At 56.5% G+C, this 13,398-nt stretch overlaps 2 protein-coding genes across 8 annotated transcripts in view; one reads left to right on the forward strand and one right to left on the reverse strand.

The window, feature by feature from the left end:
- Tecpr2 (tectonin beta-propeller repeat containing 2) overlaps window positions 1-3,365 on the forward strand; it is a 79,791-nt gene extending 76,426 nt beyond the window's left edge. For all 6 annotated transcript variants that reach the window (XM_005341003.5, XM_040273955.2, XM_040273957.2 and 3 more), the window contains 3 exons: window positions 354-495; window positions 1,144-1,293; window positions 1,584-3,365. In XM_005341003.5, the coding sequence (XP_005341060.2) occupies window positions 354-495; window positions 1,144-1,293; window positions 1,584-1,738 (447 nt within the window). In that variant the 3' untranslated portion in view covers window positions 1,739-3,365. The remainder of the gene's footprint in view (window positions 1-353; window positions 496-1,143; window positions 1,294-1,583) is intronic.
- Window positions 3,366-7,136: 3,771 nt separating this feature from the next.
- On the reverse strand, window positions 7,137-12,672 carry Ankrd9 (ankyrin repeat domain 9). Of its 2 annotated transcripts, none has more exons than XM_078050934.1 (3): window positions 12,420-12,672; window positions 11,450-11,523; window positions 7,137-10,936 (listed from the first exon to the last, which is right to left on the reverse strand). In XM_078050934.1, exon 3 carries the CDS (start codon window positions 10,895-10,897, stop codon window positions 9,932-9,934), a length of 966 nt encoding a protein of 321 aa, XP_077907060.1. In that variant the 5' UTR covers window positions 10,898-10,936; window positions 11,450-11,523; window positions 12,420-12,672; the 3' UTR covers window positions 7,137-9,931. The 2 variants fall into 2 exon arrangements, with proteins under 2 accessions (XP_077907060.1, XP_077907059.1); XM_078050933.1 differs by having other exon boundaries at window positions 11,450-11,628.
- Between the last annotated feature and the right edge of the window lie 726 nt (window positions 12,673-13,398).

Raw genomic sequence — 13,398 nt, forward strand, 5'->3', positions numbered from 1 at the left:
CGTGAGCAGGGCTGCCGGTGGTGCCATCCAGAGTACCTCCGCACCATGTGCCTCTCACATGGCTCCACCCTCCCTGACCTGAAGGCCTCTGCCCTTCTGTCTCCAGCTGAAGGCTGTAGAGGGAGGTCCCTGTGGCCTGCCTGGCATTCTAGGATGGTTTGAGCCTCTGCTGCAAGAGCGGGCTAGCACGGTCCCCATCCACCTTGCTTCCCGAGGTTTGCTCACCTCCGCCCAGCCTGACATCAGGCCACGTGCCTGTGATCATCCATGTGTCCTCAGTTCCCCACACCTCCCATCTTTCTCTTGTCACCCTTCTCCCTCCTTCCCTGAGAAAAGTCTCTTCCTGCTTCCAGCCAGCCGGGGTCACCTTGGTCAGCATCCATTCCAGTCCCAATGACCAGATGCTGTGGGCCCTCGACAGCAGGTGGAACGTGCATGTCCGGACCGGGATCACCGAGGAGATGCCTGTGGGGACTGACTGGGAGCACGTGCCTGGTAGGAAGAAGCCATGAGACCATCCCAGTGTCCCACACGTGGCCACAGTCGTCAGCCGGCATATTTGTGGCTGCTGTCATGTGGGGCTGCCCAGCTGTGTGCAGGGAAGCCTCAGCTGCCCCACTCAGTGTTCTGTTTTGCCTCCGGTGTCCTGTTGGGCAGGTGACAGACAGGAATCTGCACCATACTCCATTAGCCAGGCATGACAACACACGCCTGTGATCTACTCAGGAGGCTGAGGCAGGAGGAGTGCAAGTTCAAGACCAGTCTAAGCAATTTAGCAAGATTCTGTCTCAGGATAAAAGATGATAAGGGCTGGGGATGTGACTCAGTGCTAGAGCACCCACAGTTCAATCTCATCGCCGAAATAAAGACGCACTCCCTCCTTGGCAGACCAGGCCACCTTCCGGGTGCTCTGGGAGCATGACTGCTTTCATACAGCCAGACCCTCTGACCTTTGGCTTCAGGCGTTCGTGGCTTGGCTAGCCCCACAGTGGGCATCCTTTCCCTTGGTGCCCAGTGTGGAGCGGGCACTGTGTCCTGCAGGAAGTACTGGTAGACAAGGGCAGAACCCAGAAAGTGCCATGGTCAGGGAGGGGTGCCCCGTCCCATGCTCAGGTGCTGAGCAGGATGCCTGGTTTCCCACAGGGCTGCAGGCCTGCCAGCTGGCACTGAGCACAAGGACTGTGTGGGCCCGCTGTCCAGATGGTGACCTGGCCCGGCGCTACGGCATCACAGACAAAAACCCTGCTGGGGACTACTGGAAGAAAATTCCCGGAAATGCGACCTGTTTCACAGGCAGGTGCCCAGGCAGGATCCTCGGGGTTGTGTCAAAAGGGCTCTCAAAGAGGCTGCTCCCACCCGGCTCTGCACTCCCAAAGCCAGGACGGAGGGCGGGACAACTTTGGAGGGACTGAACACGTGGGCTCTCTCAGGCTTCTGGGCCAGCACAGGGTTCTGTGCGTCCATTTTAAAGTTAAGAGAATGAAGCACAATTGGGGAAGTGGCTTGTCCAGGTCCCTGAGCTCACCTGTGCCCTTACCCCAGCCCTGTGATACAATAGTCTCTGCTTGCCTCTTGTCTTGCAGTAACCGCGTCCGATGAGCTGTGGGCAGTGGGCCCCCCGGGCTACCTCCTCCAGCGGCTGACTAAGACATTCAGCCGTTCACATGGCACCCAGAAGAACAGTCAGGTGGCCACCACCCACCCTGAGGACCTGGAGGATGAATGGGAGGTCATCTGAAGGAGCTCTGGGCAGCCATTCAGGAGGAAGGATGCCAAGGTTCTTCAGTGGACACTGCTGATTTCCAAGTCACTCACTCGTCAATGCCTCATCAACCCTGCCCAGACACGTCTGTTCTCGTGGACGCCCCACACCTGCCTTCATCTATGTTGATTTCCATCTCATTCCAGCACCCAGCGCCTTAGCTGAGTGCCCGGAGCTGTTGCTGTAGCAGCAGCACCTCTGACCTCTTGCCAAGGTCACCTCCAAGCAGGTGCAATGGCTGTGGCCCCATTGCATGCACTAGTTCCCTGTGCTGAGGTCAAATTCTCCACACTCCAGGTCCTGTTTATGGGAGACAACTTGGGGAACAGGGCAAGTCTGAACCAGGATCCAGGGACACCTGTAGCCAGCACAGGCAACAGGGCACCTGGACTGTGACCACATGAGTAGTCCTGGGCTCAGCGCAGCTACAGGTCAGTGCCCTCCAGCCTCTGGACGTGCCTGGTGATGGTTTCCTCTTCCTCACAGGGCCCCACTTCCTCCCTGAGAGGCAGGTTCCATTGCACACTGCCTGCTCCAGGAGGAACTTGGGGCCATCCGTGTTGGGGAGAGGGCGCTGGCTGTGCAGGCTGAAGACACACACAGACACACCACGCCTCACTGCTGTCTGCACGGCCAGCGGCAAACGCGCCTCACCAGACAGTGAGGGCTGCTGGGGGCCAGCTAGTGAGCGTCAGGCTCTGTCTCAGGCGGCCTGGCCCAGGAGTACCCTGGTCAGACGCAGGGGAGCTGAGCTGTGGTAGCTAGCTTAGAAATGTCCTTGGAGTGCTGTCAAATGCTGCTGGTGGATGTCACAAAGCCAGATATGTCCTCAGAGGACAGATCTCCTAGTTATTGCCTTTTTTGTTATATTACAAACCTGCATAAGATACCTCATTTGAAATCAAATCTTACAAATTTAGAAGAGAAGTGTATTTCTGGAGACAAGGGAGGGCCTTCTGTTCCTTCCAGAGGGTTAGCCTGAGCCTGTCCTGTCTTGGCTGGGGCTTCAGAGCAATGGCCATCCCCAGAATGTCCTTGACTGGCAGCCTGGCCTGGTGCCCGGGTAGGTGACACAGTGCCTGCTGTAGATAGTTGCTGTGGCCTCCTCCTGGTGGCCTTTGTGGTCCACAGGCATCTGAGTGTCAGGACAAGGCTGCTCCACCACGTGTCCACCCTGAGCCCGCCCCTGGCAGCTCCCAGCTGGACTCTCGGCTGGCTGCTTCTACCCCACCTTGCCCAGGCTGGGGAGCCCCCACAGGCCTTGGGAAGAACCCCCCCCCCCCGCAGCCATAGAGAGGGAGGCTTTTCAAATCTCAGCAGGAGATGCTGAAACCCACTTCACTTTTATAGAGCCCTTTTGTAAGAGTTTGGTGACTGTGGAGGCACCCCCAGGTGGGCTACTCCTCTTCTGCATCTGTTGTGCCTTGCCGGCTCCGCCCGGATGGCAGCGTCCTCCTAAGCCCGTGGGACCTTAGTGCAATTAAACCCAAGTCTAGTTGATACTTTTAGACTACTTTTAGCTTCTGTGCTTTGTACAGTTTTATTTCTGGTTTTAATTTTAGTTGTGCTTTGAGATCGTGCAATAAACTAGACTTTTTCCAAACCTGGTCAGGTCTGATGCTTGAGCTGGGAGAAGGTGCGCTTAGGTATTTCCCAGGGATGTGCTGGGAGGCGCCCCAGCCCAGCCTCACTGGCAGGAGTGACCTGGTAGGTGTTGAAATGTGCACTAGGAGGTGTCACTGTGATGGCTGCTCCAGAGCAGGATGCACCCAAGGTGGCCTGGGAAGGATGGCCCTAAAGTGGGGTGGGGCACGGGGATTCCCCTCTTGGAGCCAGGGGCAGGTTGTGGGGTTTCCGTGACCCTGCCCTACTAGGAACTAACATCTGAAAAAAGACCACATCCAAGGTTCCAGGAAGCCACCTGAACAAGAAATGTCAGACCAGTGTCAAGAAACGGCCAGGCTTTAGAGACATCAGAGAAAACTTGAGTTAAAAGGAGACTTGTAGGGGCTGGGGTTGTGGGTCAGTGGTAGAACACTTGCCTAGCACGTGCAAGGCCCTGGGTTCGATCCTCAGCACCCCATAAAAATAAATAAAATAAAGGTATTGTGTCCAACTACAATTAAAAAAATAAATATTTAAGAAAAAAAAAAGGAGACTTGTTTCATGCTCCAGAACAGGAGACCAAACATGAAATTTCTCCTCAGAGAAATTTGCAGGTATAGCTCATTTTCAGTAAGTTTCCTCCACATAACCAGCCCACACAGCCCCGTGATGGCCAGGTGTGCTGCTAGGAGCTCACAGCCTTGCAGCCTCTATTAGCCCTGTGAGACTCGGGATCCTGTTAACATGCTCACCTTCATGTAGGGAGCTCAGATGATTGATGCCACCTCACAAATAGATGAGAACTGCAGAGTGGTGACCAGAGCCCCAAGAAGGCTGGCATATCAAGTATGGCACAGGCTGTCAAAGGTCCCACAGCACCATGCAGTCCAGATCCTCGGAGATGCAAGATGGAGGTGCCGCAGATGCAGGGGGGGCGGGTGTTCACAGCTGATGTTGGCCACTGCTTAATTCTGGCAAAATAATAGTAAGTGGAAGAAAGAAATAGAGGAAGTCTCTGTCTTCTGAATGGCTTCTGAATAGAAATCATGACAAGGCCACGAAAGAAAGTCCATGTACAGATTTGATTTCTTCAAAATGCAAAGTCTAAATCAAAAATCCTGCACAGGACTGGAGATGTGGCCCAGTGATACAGCATCTGCCTGACATGGATGAGACCCTACGTTCAATCCTCAGAGCACAAACCCAGAACAGGAGACCAACATGATGTGGAGCCAGCCAACCTACACACCTCTCGTAAGTTAACGGGAAGCCAGGTGTGGTGGTCCACCCCTGTAATCCCAGCAACTCAGGAAACCGGGGCAGGGGCATCGCAGTTTGAGGCTTAACCTCAACAACTCGGCAAAGCCCTAAGCAACTTAGACCCCGACTCAGAATGTGAAAAAGGGCCAGGGATGTGGCTCAGTGGTAAAACACCCCTGGGTTCAATCCCCAGCATCACAACAAACAAAAATCAAATAGGGACACAATGACAAGTAAGATCCTGAGGTGGAGTGTCTACCAAAGGCCTTGTCCAAACCCATGGGACAAATGCATCAGACACAAGCAGATGGAAGAGCACGTGTTGAACGCACTCCCAAAGCTGGGCTCGGTGGCATTCGCCTGTAATCCCAGCGGCTCAGGAGGCTGAGGCAAGAGGATCGTGAGTTCAAAACCAGCCTCAGCAAAAGCGAGGCACTAAGCAACTCAGTGAGACCCTGTCTCTAAATCAAATACAAAATAGGGCTGGGGATGGGGCTCAGTGGTCAGTGCCCCTGAGTTCAATCCGCGGTACCTCCCCCCAAAAAAAACACTGCCAAAGTCAGGCGTGATACCACCGAGCAAGGACCCAAATGTGTCACCATGAACTCCACTTCTGGAAACCTGCACTCAAGAACACTAAGACATCCAGCACCCATTCCTCATAGGGAAGTTCTGAAAACAGCCTGTGTTGGGGAGGGCCAGGCCACCTGAGCACAGGCCCAGTGAAGCGTGGTGCGTGCTGGCGAGCGGCCCTCCTCACTGTGTGAGTGCGACGGTTTTAAAAAGGAGATGAGAAGAGGGAGGAAGGTGACAGCATTGTGGAATGGTGCTCACTCTCCAACCTTCTGGCTGACTTTCGGCTTTTCCCAATTCCAGGGGAGAAAGCTGGGGAAGAAACAGATTCTATATGGGGACAAGAAATTGGTACAGTGGTTGCTTGTAAGCATATACCTTTTGTATCATTTGAATTTTGAGCCATGTAAATATTTTATTCCAAAATTAAATAAATTTACATTTTAAAAATTCAGCTATCTCTGGGCTATGGTTGTGGCCCAGTGGTCAGCACGTGCCTAGCATGCGTGAAGCCCTGGGCTCAATTCTCAGCACCACATATAAATAAATAAAATAAAGGTTCATTGACAACTAAAAAAATATTTTAAAATATTTTCAAAAAAATTCAGGGGCTGGGGATATGGCTCAAGCGGTAGCGCAGTAGCCTGGCATTCAAGCACCACAAAAATAAAATAAAGATGTTGTGTCCACCAAAATCTATTTAAAAATTCTCTCTAAAAAAAAAAAAAAATTCAGCTCTCTCTCACATCAACTTTTTCTTGTGGGGAGGGAGTGAACTCGGGCACTCGACCACATCCCAGCCCTGTTTTATATTTTTTTAGAAACAGATAGGGTCTCACTGAGTTGCTTAGCTTGCTGAGGCAAGCAGCTGGGATTACAGGCATGTGCCACTGCACCTGGCTGCTAGCATTAACCCTTTACTGTATCAATGCTAGTTGAGTCAAATATAAAAAAAAAAACACCAAAGACTTCTTTAAAATCTTACTTACAGTTGGCATGTGCCTGTAATCCCAGCTGCTCTGGAGGATCACAAGTTTGAGGGCAGCTTCAGCAATTTAGCAAGGCCCTTAGCAACTTAATGATGCCCTATCTCAAAATTTAAAAAAAAAAAAAACACAAGGGTTGGGAATATAGCTCAGTTGTAAAGTGCCCCTGGATTAAACCCTCAGTACAAAATGATAAATAAATTGTAGCCAAGTGTAGCCATATACACTTATAATTCCAGTGACTCAGGAAGCTAAGGCAGGAGTATTATAAATTCAAAGCCAGCCTGCACAATTGAGCAAAACCCTGTCTCATAAAGAACCGGGGGCTGGGGTTGTGGCTCTGTGGTAGAGCACTTGCCTTGTACGTGTGAGGCACTGGGTTTGATTCTCAACACCGCATATAAATAAATTAATAAAATAAAGGTCCATCAACATCTAAAAAAATATTAAAAAAAAAAAAAAAAAGTAAAGAACTGGGATGCCGGGAGTAGAGTGACCCGCTCCTGTAATCCCAGTGGCTTGGGAGGCTGAGGCAGGAGGATCGCTGGAGTGGCCCACTCCTATAATCCAAATGGCTTGGAAGGCTGAGGCAGGAGGAACGTGAGTTCAAGACCAGCCTCAGCAACTTAGCGAGGCGGTAAGTAACTCAGTGAGACCCTTCTCCAAATAAAATACAAAAAGGAGCTGGGGATGTGGCTCAGTGGTTAAACACCTCTGGGTTTGATCTCCAGTACCAAAAAAAAAAAAGTAAAGAATGGGGGATGTAGCTTTACTTTGGGTGTGGCAGGCGCTTTAGAGAACCCCTTGAGTTCAAACTCCATCACTACAAAAACAAAAAACAAACAAAATCCCATAAGTCATAAACATGATGTCTGTCTTCATAAAAGTTAAAACTTTTGTACAGCCAAAATAACCATATCACCTTCAAAAAAAAAAAAACATGCACCAAGTATGTGTCAAAGGGCTAGTACCTTTAATACACAGTTCTGTTTTGTTTTTGTATTATTGGGGATTGAATTCTGGGGCACTCAACCACTGAGCTTCATTCCCAGTTCTTATTTTTGAGACAGGGACTCACCAAGTTGGCCAGACCAGCCTACAACTTTCCATCCTTCCTTAGCCTCCCAAGATGCTGAGATTAAGGCATGTGTCACTGCCCCTGGCTTGGTCCCTGAACTCTTAATGAACTGGGTTCAGGGCTCTTGGAACACTGCTGGGCACTTGGTCATACACAGAGGGAGAGAGTAGTGACATTTAAGAAATAAACCAACAAACCAATGTGCTTCATCACAGAGAATGAGGCTTGTCAGTCACCTGCCACGCGGACCAAGAGCAGAGTTGCCATATGCCAAGGGCCTGGGCCTGGGCCTAGCTGGCTCTGACTCCCTCCAATCCTCTGGGTCTGCCCCAAGTCCTGCAAGCTCACTGCCAGGAATGACAACAGTGACAGATGCACCAGGGTCCTCACAGCCCTTCCTGGGTGTGGCAAGCCAAACTCTGGGGCCCCCTTCGTTCTCCCAGCAGCAGGCACCAGATAACCTTATCTGCCAGCACCACGTGAAGTTCTCTGCTCCACTATAGGGTGGAGGGCTGGGCCAGGCCGGCTGCTGAGCTGTGCCGGGGTCAGGCTCCACTCTGGTCTGTGGCCTCCTGTGACTCCCTGTGCCCTTGCCTCACCCACCCCAATCAGTGAACGCTAAGGTGTCCTTGCCTGTACCCACTCGCCCATGTGGACACAGGGGTCAACCAGTCACTCAGCAATGATGTGGCTGTCCCACAACTACTGTTACCCCACAGAGTACCTGAAACAAACCACCCCCCCCCCCAGCCCTAGACCCTGCCCTGCACCTTCCTGCAGCTGGGGATTCCTGCCCATAATTCCTCCAGATGGCAGGATCCCATACCGGCCTCCTCCGGGTTGTCCCAATGGGTTCTGTAGAGGGAACCTCCCCTAGGCCAGGGGTCCAAAGGTTGTCACTAAAGGAGGGGAGGTACAGGGACATCTAGCCCTGGACAGACTGACCCAGAGGACAGCACCAGACAGGAGAGATGTGAAGTCTATACCCAATAGCTGTCCAGCTTTCTAGACAGAATGGCTGGGATGACAGGCTCCCAAAAGCCTGACAGGCCCCACCCCAGCAGTCCTGCAGTCTACTGCTGTCCTTCAAAGGAAGAAAGTGAAAGTCCTCTGCAATGGCATCCTTATTGTGAGAACCAGGGAGCCTGATGCCCTAGGCCTGGGGCTGGGCAGCTAGTATCCACTAAGTGCAGAGGTTCAAAGAGGCTGTTTAGCTGGTCCAGGGCACAACAGGAGGGGAGAAGACCCTCTCCAGTCTGGATCTGGGCTCAGAAGGTCGTGTGCCCTCTTCATCTTTCCCTCTCCATTCCCACTAGGATAGTACACCCACCCACCCCACACTCCTGCACAATGGGGGAACATCCTTTTCAGGGTTGGCAATAAGCTGAGGTGGTCCAAAATCCCTTGAAGACAGATGAGAAAACCAGGGCCCAGGGCAGAGGTTTTTTGTCCAAGGTCACCCTGAAAGTGGGTATTGGGTCTAGATCCCTAGGCAAGATCTGTTGTCTGGGCCTTCCTGCCCTCCTTCTGAAGCCCTGACCCTAGACTCTGCCACCTGGCAAGCAGGCTCCCCTCAGGAACACTGGGTGCAGGGCAGGCAGCAGATGCCCTGGCAGGACATCACAGTCCTCCAGCCCATACAGACCCAGCAGGATTCCCCAGACAGGCAGCCTGGCCACCCTGCCTGGTCCTGAGGCTCCTCAGGAGAGGTACATCTTCTCAGTCAGTCCCCTCACCCTGCAGGATGGCAGCACACTCACACGGTAACAAATCTTCTTGGAGAAATCAGCTCTCCAGTCACGGGCAAGAAGCCTGCCCCTGGGGTGACACACCCACCCCTCCATCACCATGGACACCATCTAATGCCCACTGTGAGTGGGCCAGGGAGTCATCCCTGGGCCAAGAGGAAAACACACCTAACCCCAGGAGGGATAAGAAGCTGGGGGCCCCAGGCCTGGGGCCTACCAGGTACAATGGCTGAGCTGAAAAGCAGGAGCCCCAGGAAACTGCCTGCCAGTTGTGGACAAAGAGCAAAAGGTGGTGACAGAGTCAGAGCCAGGCCTGCGTGGGCCACCTATCAGTGGGAGATACAGGAAGCCAGTGACACCCAAGGGGCTCATGGCTAGAGTAGGGTGGGGATACAGGAAGGCACAGCCTGGGTCAGGCCTCTGCCAAGCTCCTGGCACAGCAGACTGCCCAGTCCTGCTTGTCCCCCCTCAACTGCAGGATCAGGTCCAGACCCTACCAGAGAGTTTACTACGAGAGCCTCCTCTCATAACTCCCCACTGGGCCTGTCCTCTTGGCCTCCAGGCCTCTGCACATTCCGTCCCCCTGGCTTGCACAAGTAAGTCCCCTCCCCCTGTGCCTGCTCAATTCCTGCTCAGCTCAGCAGCCACCCTCTTTGGGACACTCCCAGCTCCAGATCTGAGTGGGAGGCTGGTCCTCACCCCTTTGCAGAGCTAGGCAATGAGGGGAGTATATGACCCGAGCCCCAGCTGGGCAGGAACATGGGGAGCTGGGTCCAGCTGCACCCAGGAAACCTGGGAGCCTTGCCCCATGGCATGTGACAGATGAAGCAGATTCTCCTGTACAGAGATCAGTATATGTAAAGTGCAGGTACAATGCTCCGAAAAACAGTTCTGTCCCCAAATCCCGCACCCCCTGGGTCTAGCCCTTGCCAGTGAGGTCCAAGGGCTGCAGGAAGGGCGGCAGCGGCAGCTCATCCAGGGCCTCAGGGAAGCGGCCAGGAGAGATGGTGGTGACCAGCACCTGCATGGCACGTGCAAAGAGAGATGGCGGGGCCAGGCCTGCCAGCCACTGGAACTTGTCCTCACCCAGAAGCCGCTGCCAGCGCGGTCGGTCACCCAGCAGCTCCCGGCGGGCTGGGCCTCCGGCACCCGCAGGGGTGTACAGCGCCAGTAGGTCAAGCAGTAGCAGGCGGCGCTGGCGTGGCTCGCCAGACACAGTGTTGGCGGCAGTGGCGGAAGAGGCAGCCCCAGCGGCAGGGACCGAGCCTGCATCACGGCCCAACTGTTGCAGCAGCAGCTCCAGTGGTGTGAGGCCACCACCATCACGGAGGCCTGGCGAGGCTCCGTGGCCCAGAAGCAGGAAGAGGCACTCTGGGCGCGCCAGCTCACAGGCCACGTGCAGCGAAGTGCCACCACCCTCCACGCGGCTACAGCCACGTCGGTCCAGCAGGCGGGCGCGCTCCTCAGCTGGGAAGTCACGCACAGTGCGCAGGATGCGGCGCAGGATGCCCACGCGGTTGTAGCGCACAGCCAGCGGCACATGAGGCCCAGGCGCCGCACAGCAGCGGAAGCCCGCGCTGGGTGGCGCAAGTGCGCGCCGCGGGAAAGTGGCCAGTAAGTAGTGTGCGTAGGCCTGGTGGTCGTGCACCAGCGCGTAGAGCAGCGCCTCCGAGGGCGAGTAGGCCGCGGCGCGCCCACACTCATCCCAGTGGAAGGCCTCGCTGGCGCGCATGTCCTCCAGGAGCCACACCGGAAGCAGGTCCCGCACCGCCTGGTAGAAGGCAAAAGACGACTTCCGGCATTGTTTCTGTGCCCGAGAGCGGGCTGCGCTGGCACCCTCAGGGCCACCGTCTGCACCGCCCCCAGGCCTTGCGTCCCAAGGCATGCTGGCAGCCTCAAGGCATGGGCCCCAGGACAGACCAACCTGCGGGCAAAGAGGTGCAGTGAGGAGAGGGTGGTCCCATCTACCCCCACAGCCCCACTGGAGCCTTGAGCTTTCTGTCTGGGACTCTCCTACCTGCTTCCTGCCTCAGCCTGGCCCCTGCAGTCATTGCCCCCACCTATAGTCTCTCCTAGGCCCAGAACCACAGCCTGCTTTCTTGATCTGGCAGCACCTGATCTCCCTCCCTGAAGTTGTCTTGCTCTCTGGCACCCGCTGGAGAAACCCTAACCTGGTCAGGCCTTCAAAGTCTCTCCAGCCCGGAAACGGCGGGGAGGGGGGGGTAGTGCCTGTCCCACCTCTGCCAGGTCCATCAACCCCGAATAAGAAGCCAGGTAGCTGACAGGAAAACTCAGGCCCATATCTCAACCTGAGCCAAACCCATTTTCCGCCCCTAACTCCCCGACGACCCCAACCCCATCGATGCTTTGATCTTGCCCTCGGACCCCTTACCACTGTCAGGCCCCCTGAGCCTCTTCCCAGACTGATGAGACCTACCTGGTTCCTGACACACGATCACCAGGTTCCGTGACTGTATTTCACCTTCCCTCAAGAAACCTCAGCTTCCTCATCTGTAGGGGAGGGAGTGGATTGTGGACGGTTGTGGCTGGCTGCGAGCCCCAGCAGGGCGAGTGGGGGAGTGGCTCCGACCCTACATCTCCTCTGGGTCAGTGCCCCTGGGAGGAGGCAAAGGGTGAAGTCAACCCAGAGGCTGCACTTCAGTCTGCAGTCCCTCCCCTCCAGTGCGGCCGGCCGACGCCTTTCTTGATCTTCACACAGGATGCTGGTACTGCCACCCATTTACCAGCAGGGGACAAGCTTATCCAAGGTCAGTCACCAAGTCAGGGTGGAAGCAGGACCAGAACCCAGGCCTCCTGCGTTCCAATTTGGGCTCATTCCCACATGGTGAGGACCCCAGCCTGAACTCTGACCCTGCCTTCAATGCCCCAGCCCCTATCTGAGCCCCGCCCCCGGCCCCACCACCCTGGTGTCTTTGGGCAAGGGTAAGCCTTCGGTCCGGAGGGCCCTGGGGCAGCAGTCAGGCCACATCCACACACACTGGGTGGACCCCTCGCAGCAACTGGGCTACAGAGGTGGACACGGCGGGCTGGGCTGTGGCCATGCGCCCTCCTGGAGTCAGAGCCTCTGTGTCCCAGGTGCAATAAGTGGGCACGCGTGGGGCGCCGGGCGCGTTACGTAAAGTTCGGCCGCCCCACGTCACTGGGCAGAGAACTGCCTCGGCTCCGCGACGGGGTTGGGCCCCAGGACAGCGCCGCGAGCCGGGCCACCCGCCAGCTCCTCCCCGCCCTTCCCAGCGGGCACGACCCGACCTCGGCCGCGGCGGGTCACCCCCACGAGCCCGGTGTCTGCGGGCCGGTGGCGGGCGCGGTGAGGGTTTCACCGTGGCGTGCCGGGCAGGGCGGGGACCGCCGCCCGGGTTGCTAGCCGCGGGCGCGGGGGGACTCACCGCGAGGGACGGTGGGCCGAGCGTCCCGGTCCCTGCTGCGGGCTGGAGCGCGCGCCGTCCCCGTGCTGCAGGCAGGCGGGGGTCCCAGCACGAACCGCACCGGAGAGCCCCGCTGCCGCCGCCCGCGCCCGCCGCAGCCGAGCTCTGGGTCGGGTAGCTGGGCGGCGGTACCGGCGCCGGCGACGGGCGGGCAGCGGGCGGCGCAGTGCGGCCCGGGCCGGCAGGACCGCGGGACTGCCCGCCGCCGCCATTGGCCCGCGCCGCGGGTCCCCGCCGCCGCCCATTGGCGGCCGCGCTGCACCATTGTTGCGTCACGGGCCGGGGGGCGGGGCGCACAGCCGGATCTGAGGAAAACTTCGGAGAAACTTGAGGGCGCGGGGGGCGGGGCCGGGGGCGGGGCTCGGGAACCCGGTTGCCCCCGAGGGGCCGCCCGCACCCGGCTGGGCGCTTGGAGCCGCGCCCACGGGGCAAAGCCAGGGTCGAGGCGCTGGTAGGCACCCCGGCGCCCTCTGTGTGAGGCTCTCCTCGTGGCTCCGCGAGTCAAGTTCCAAGACTCCTTTGACCTGACCCTCGCCGACCTTGGGAAAACCCCCTACGGTGTGGGCCTGGGATGGAAGTGTGCCCCAAAGATTCCCATCGCGTGCTGCCCGTCGTCGTGGGAGCTCCAGGCTCATCTCCCAGGGAAGGGTCGGACCGAGGGTGTAGATGGATGGATGGAGGGAGATGTGTGGCACCTGCGTCTGCCCTCCCTGTCTAAACACACTTGATTTCACTTTATCACAACCACCAGCCGCCAAGAATTCCCTGCTCAGAGAGAGAGCCGTAGCCTGCAAGGAGAGCCAGAAGGGAAGACAGGGGTTTCCCTTGCTGTTCCTCAGACGCCTGTGAATTGGGCCCTGGCCCCCAGCCTTCCCACAATGGGCCTGGGATTTGGGGTAATAGATTTGGAGGCTCAGGAGCCTAGAGTCCTGAGGTCCTG

This window comes from Ictidomys tridecemlineatus, chromosome 5 (genome assembly GCF_052094955.1).
Source record: "Ictidomys tridecemlineatus isolate mIctTri1 chromosome 5, mIctTri1.hap1, whole genome shotgun sequence".
In the NCBI taxonomy this organism is placed as follows: domain Eukaryota; kingdom Metazoa; phylum Chordata; class Mammalia; order Rodentia; family Sciuridae; genus Ictidomys; species Ictidomys tridecemlineatus.

Coding starts and splice junctions, on each gene's coding strand:
- Ankrd9 (XM_078050934.1), bottom strand. CDS start 10,897: ATGCCTTGGGACGCAAGGCCTGGGGGCGGTGCAGACGGTGGCCCTGAG.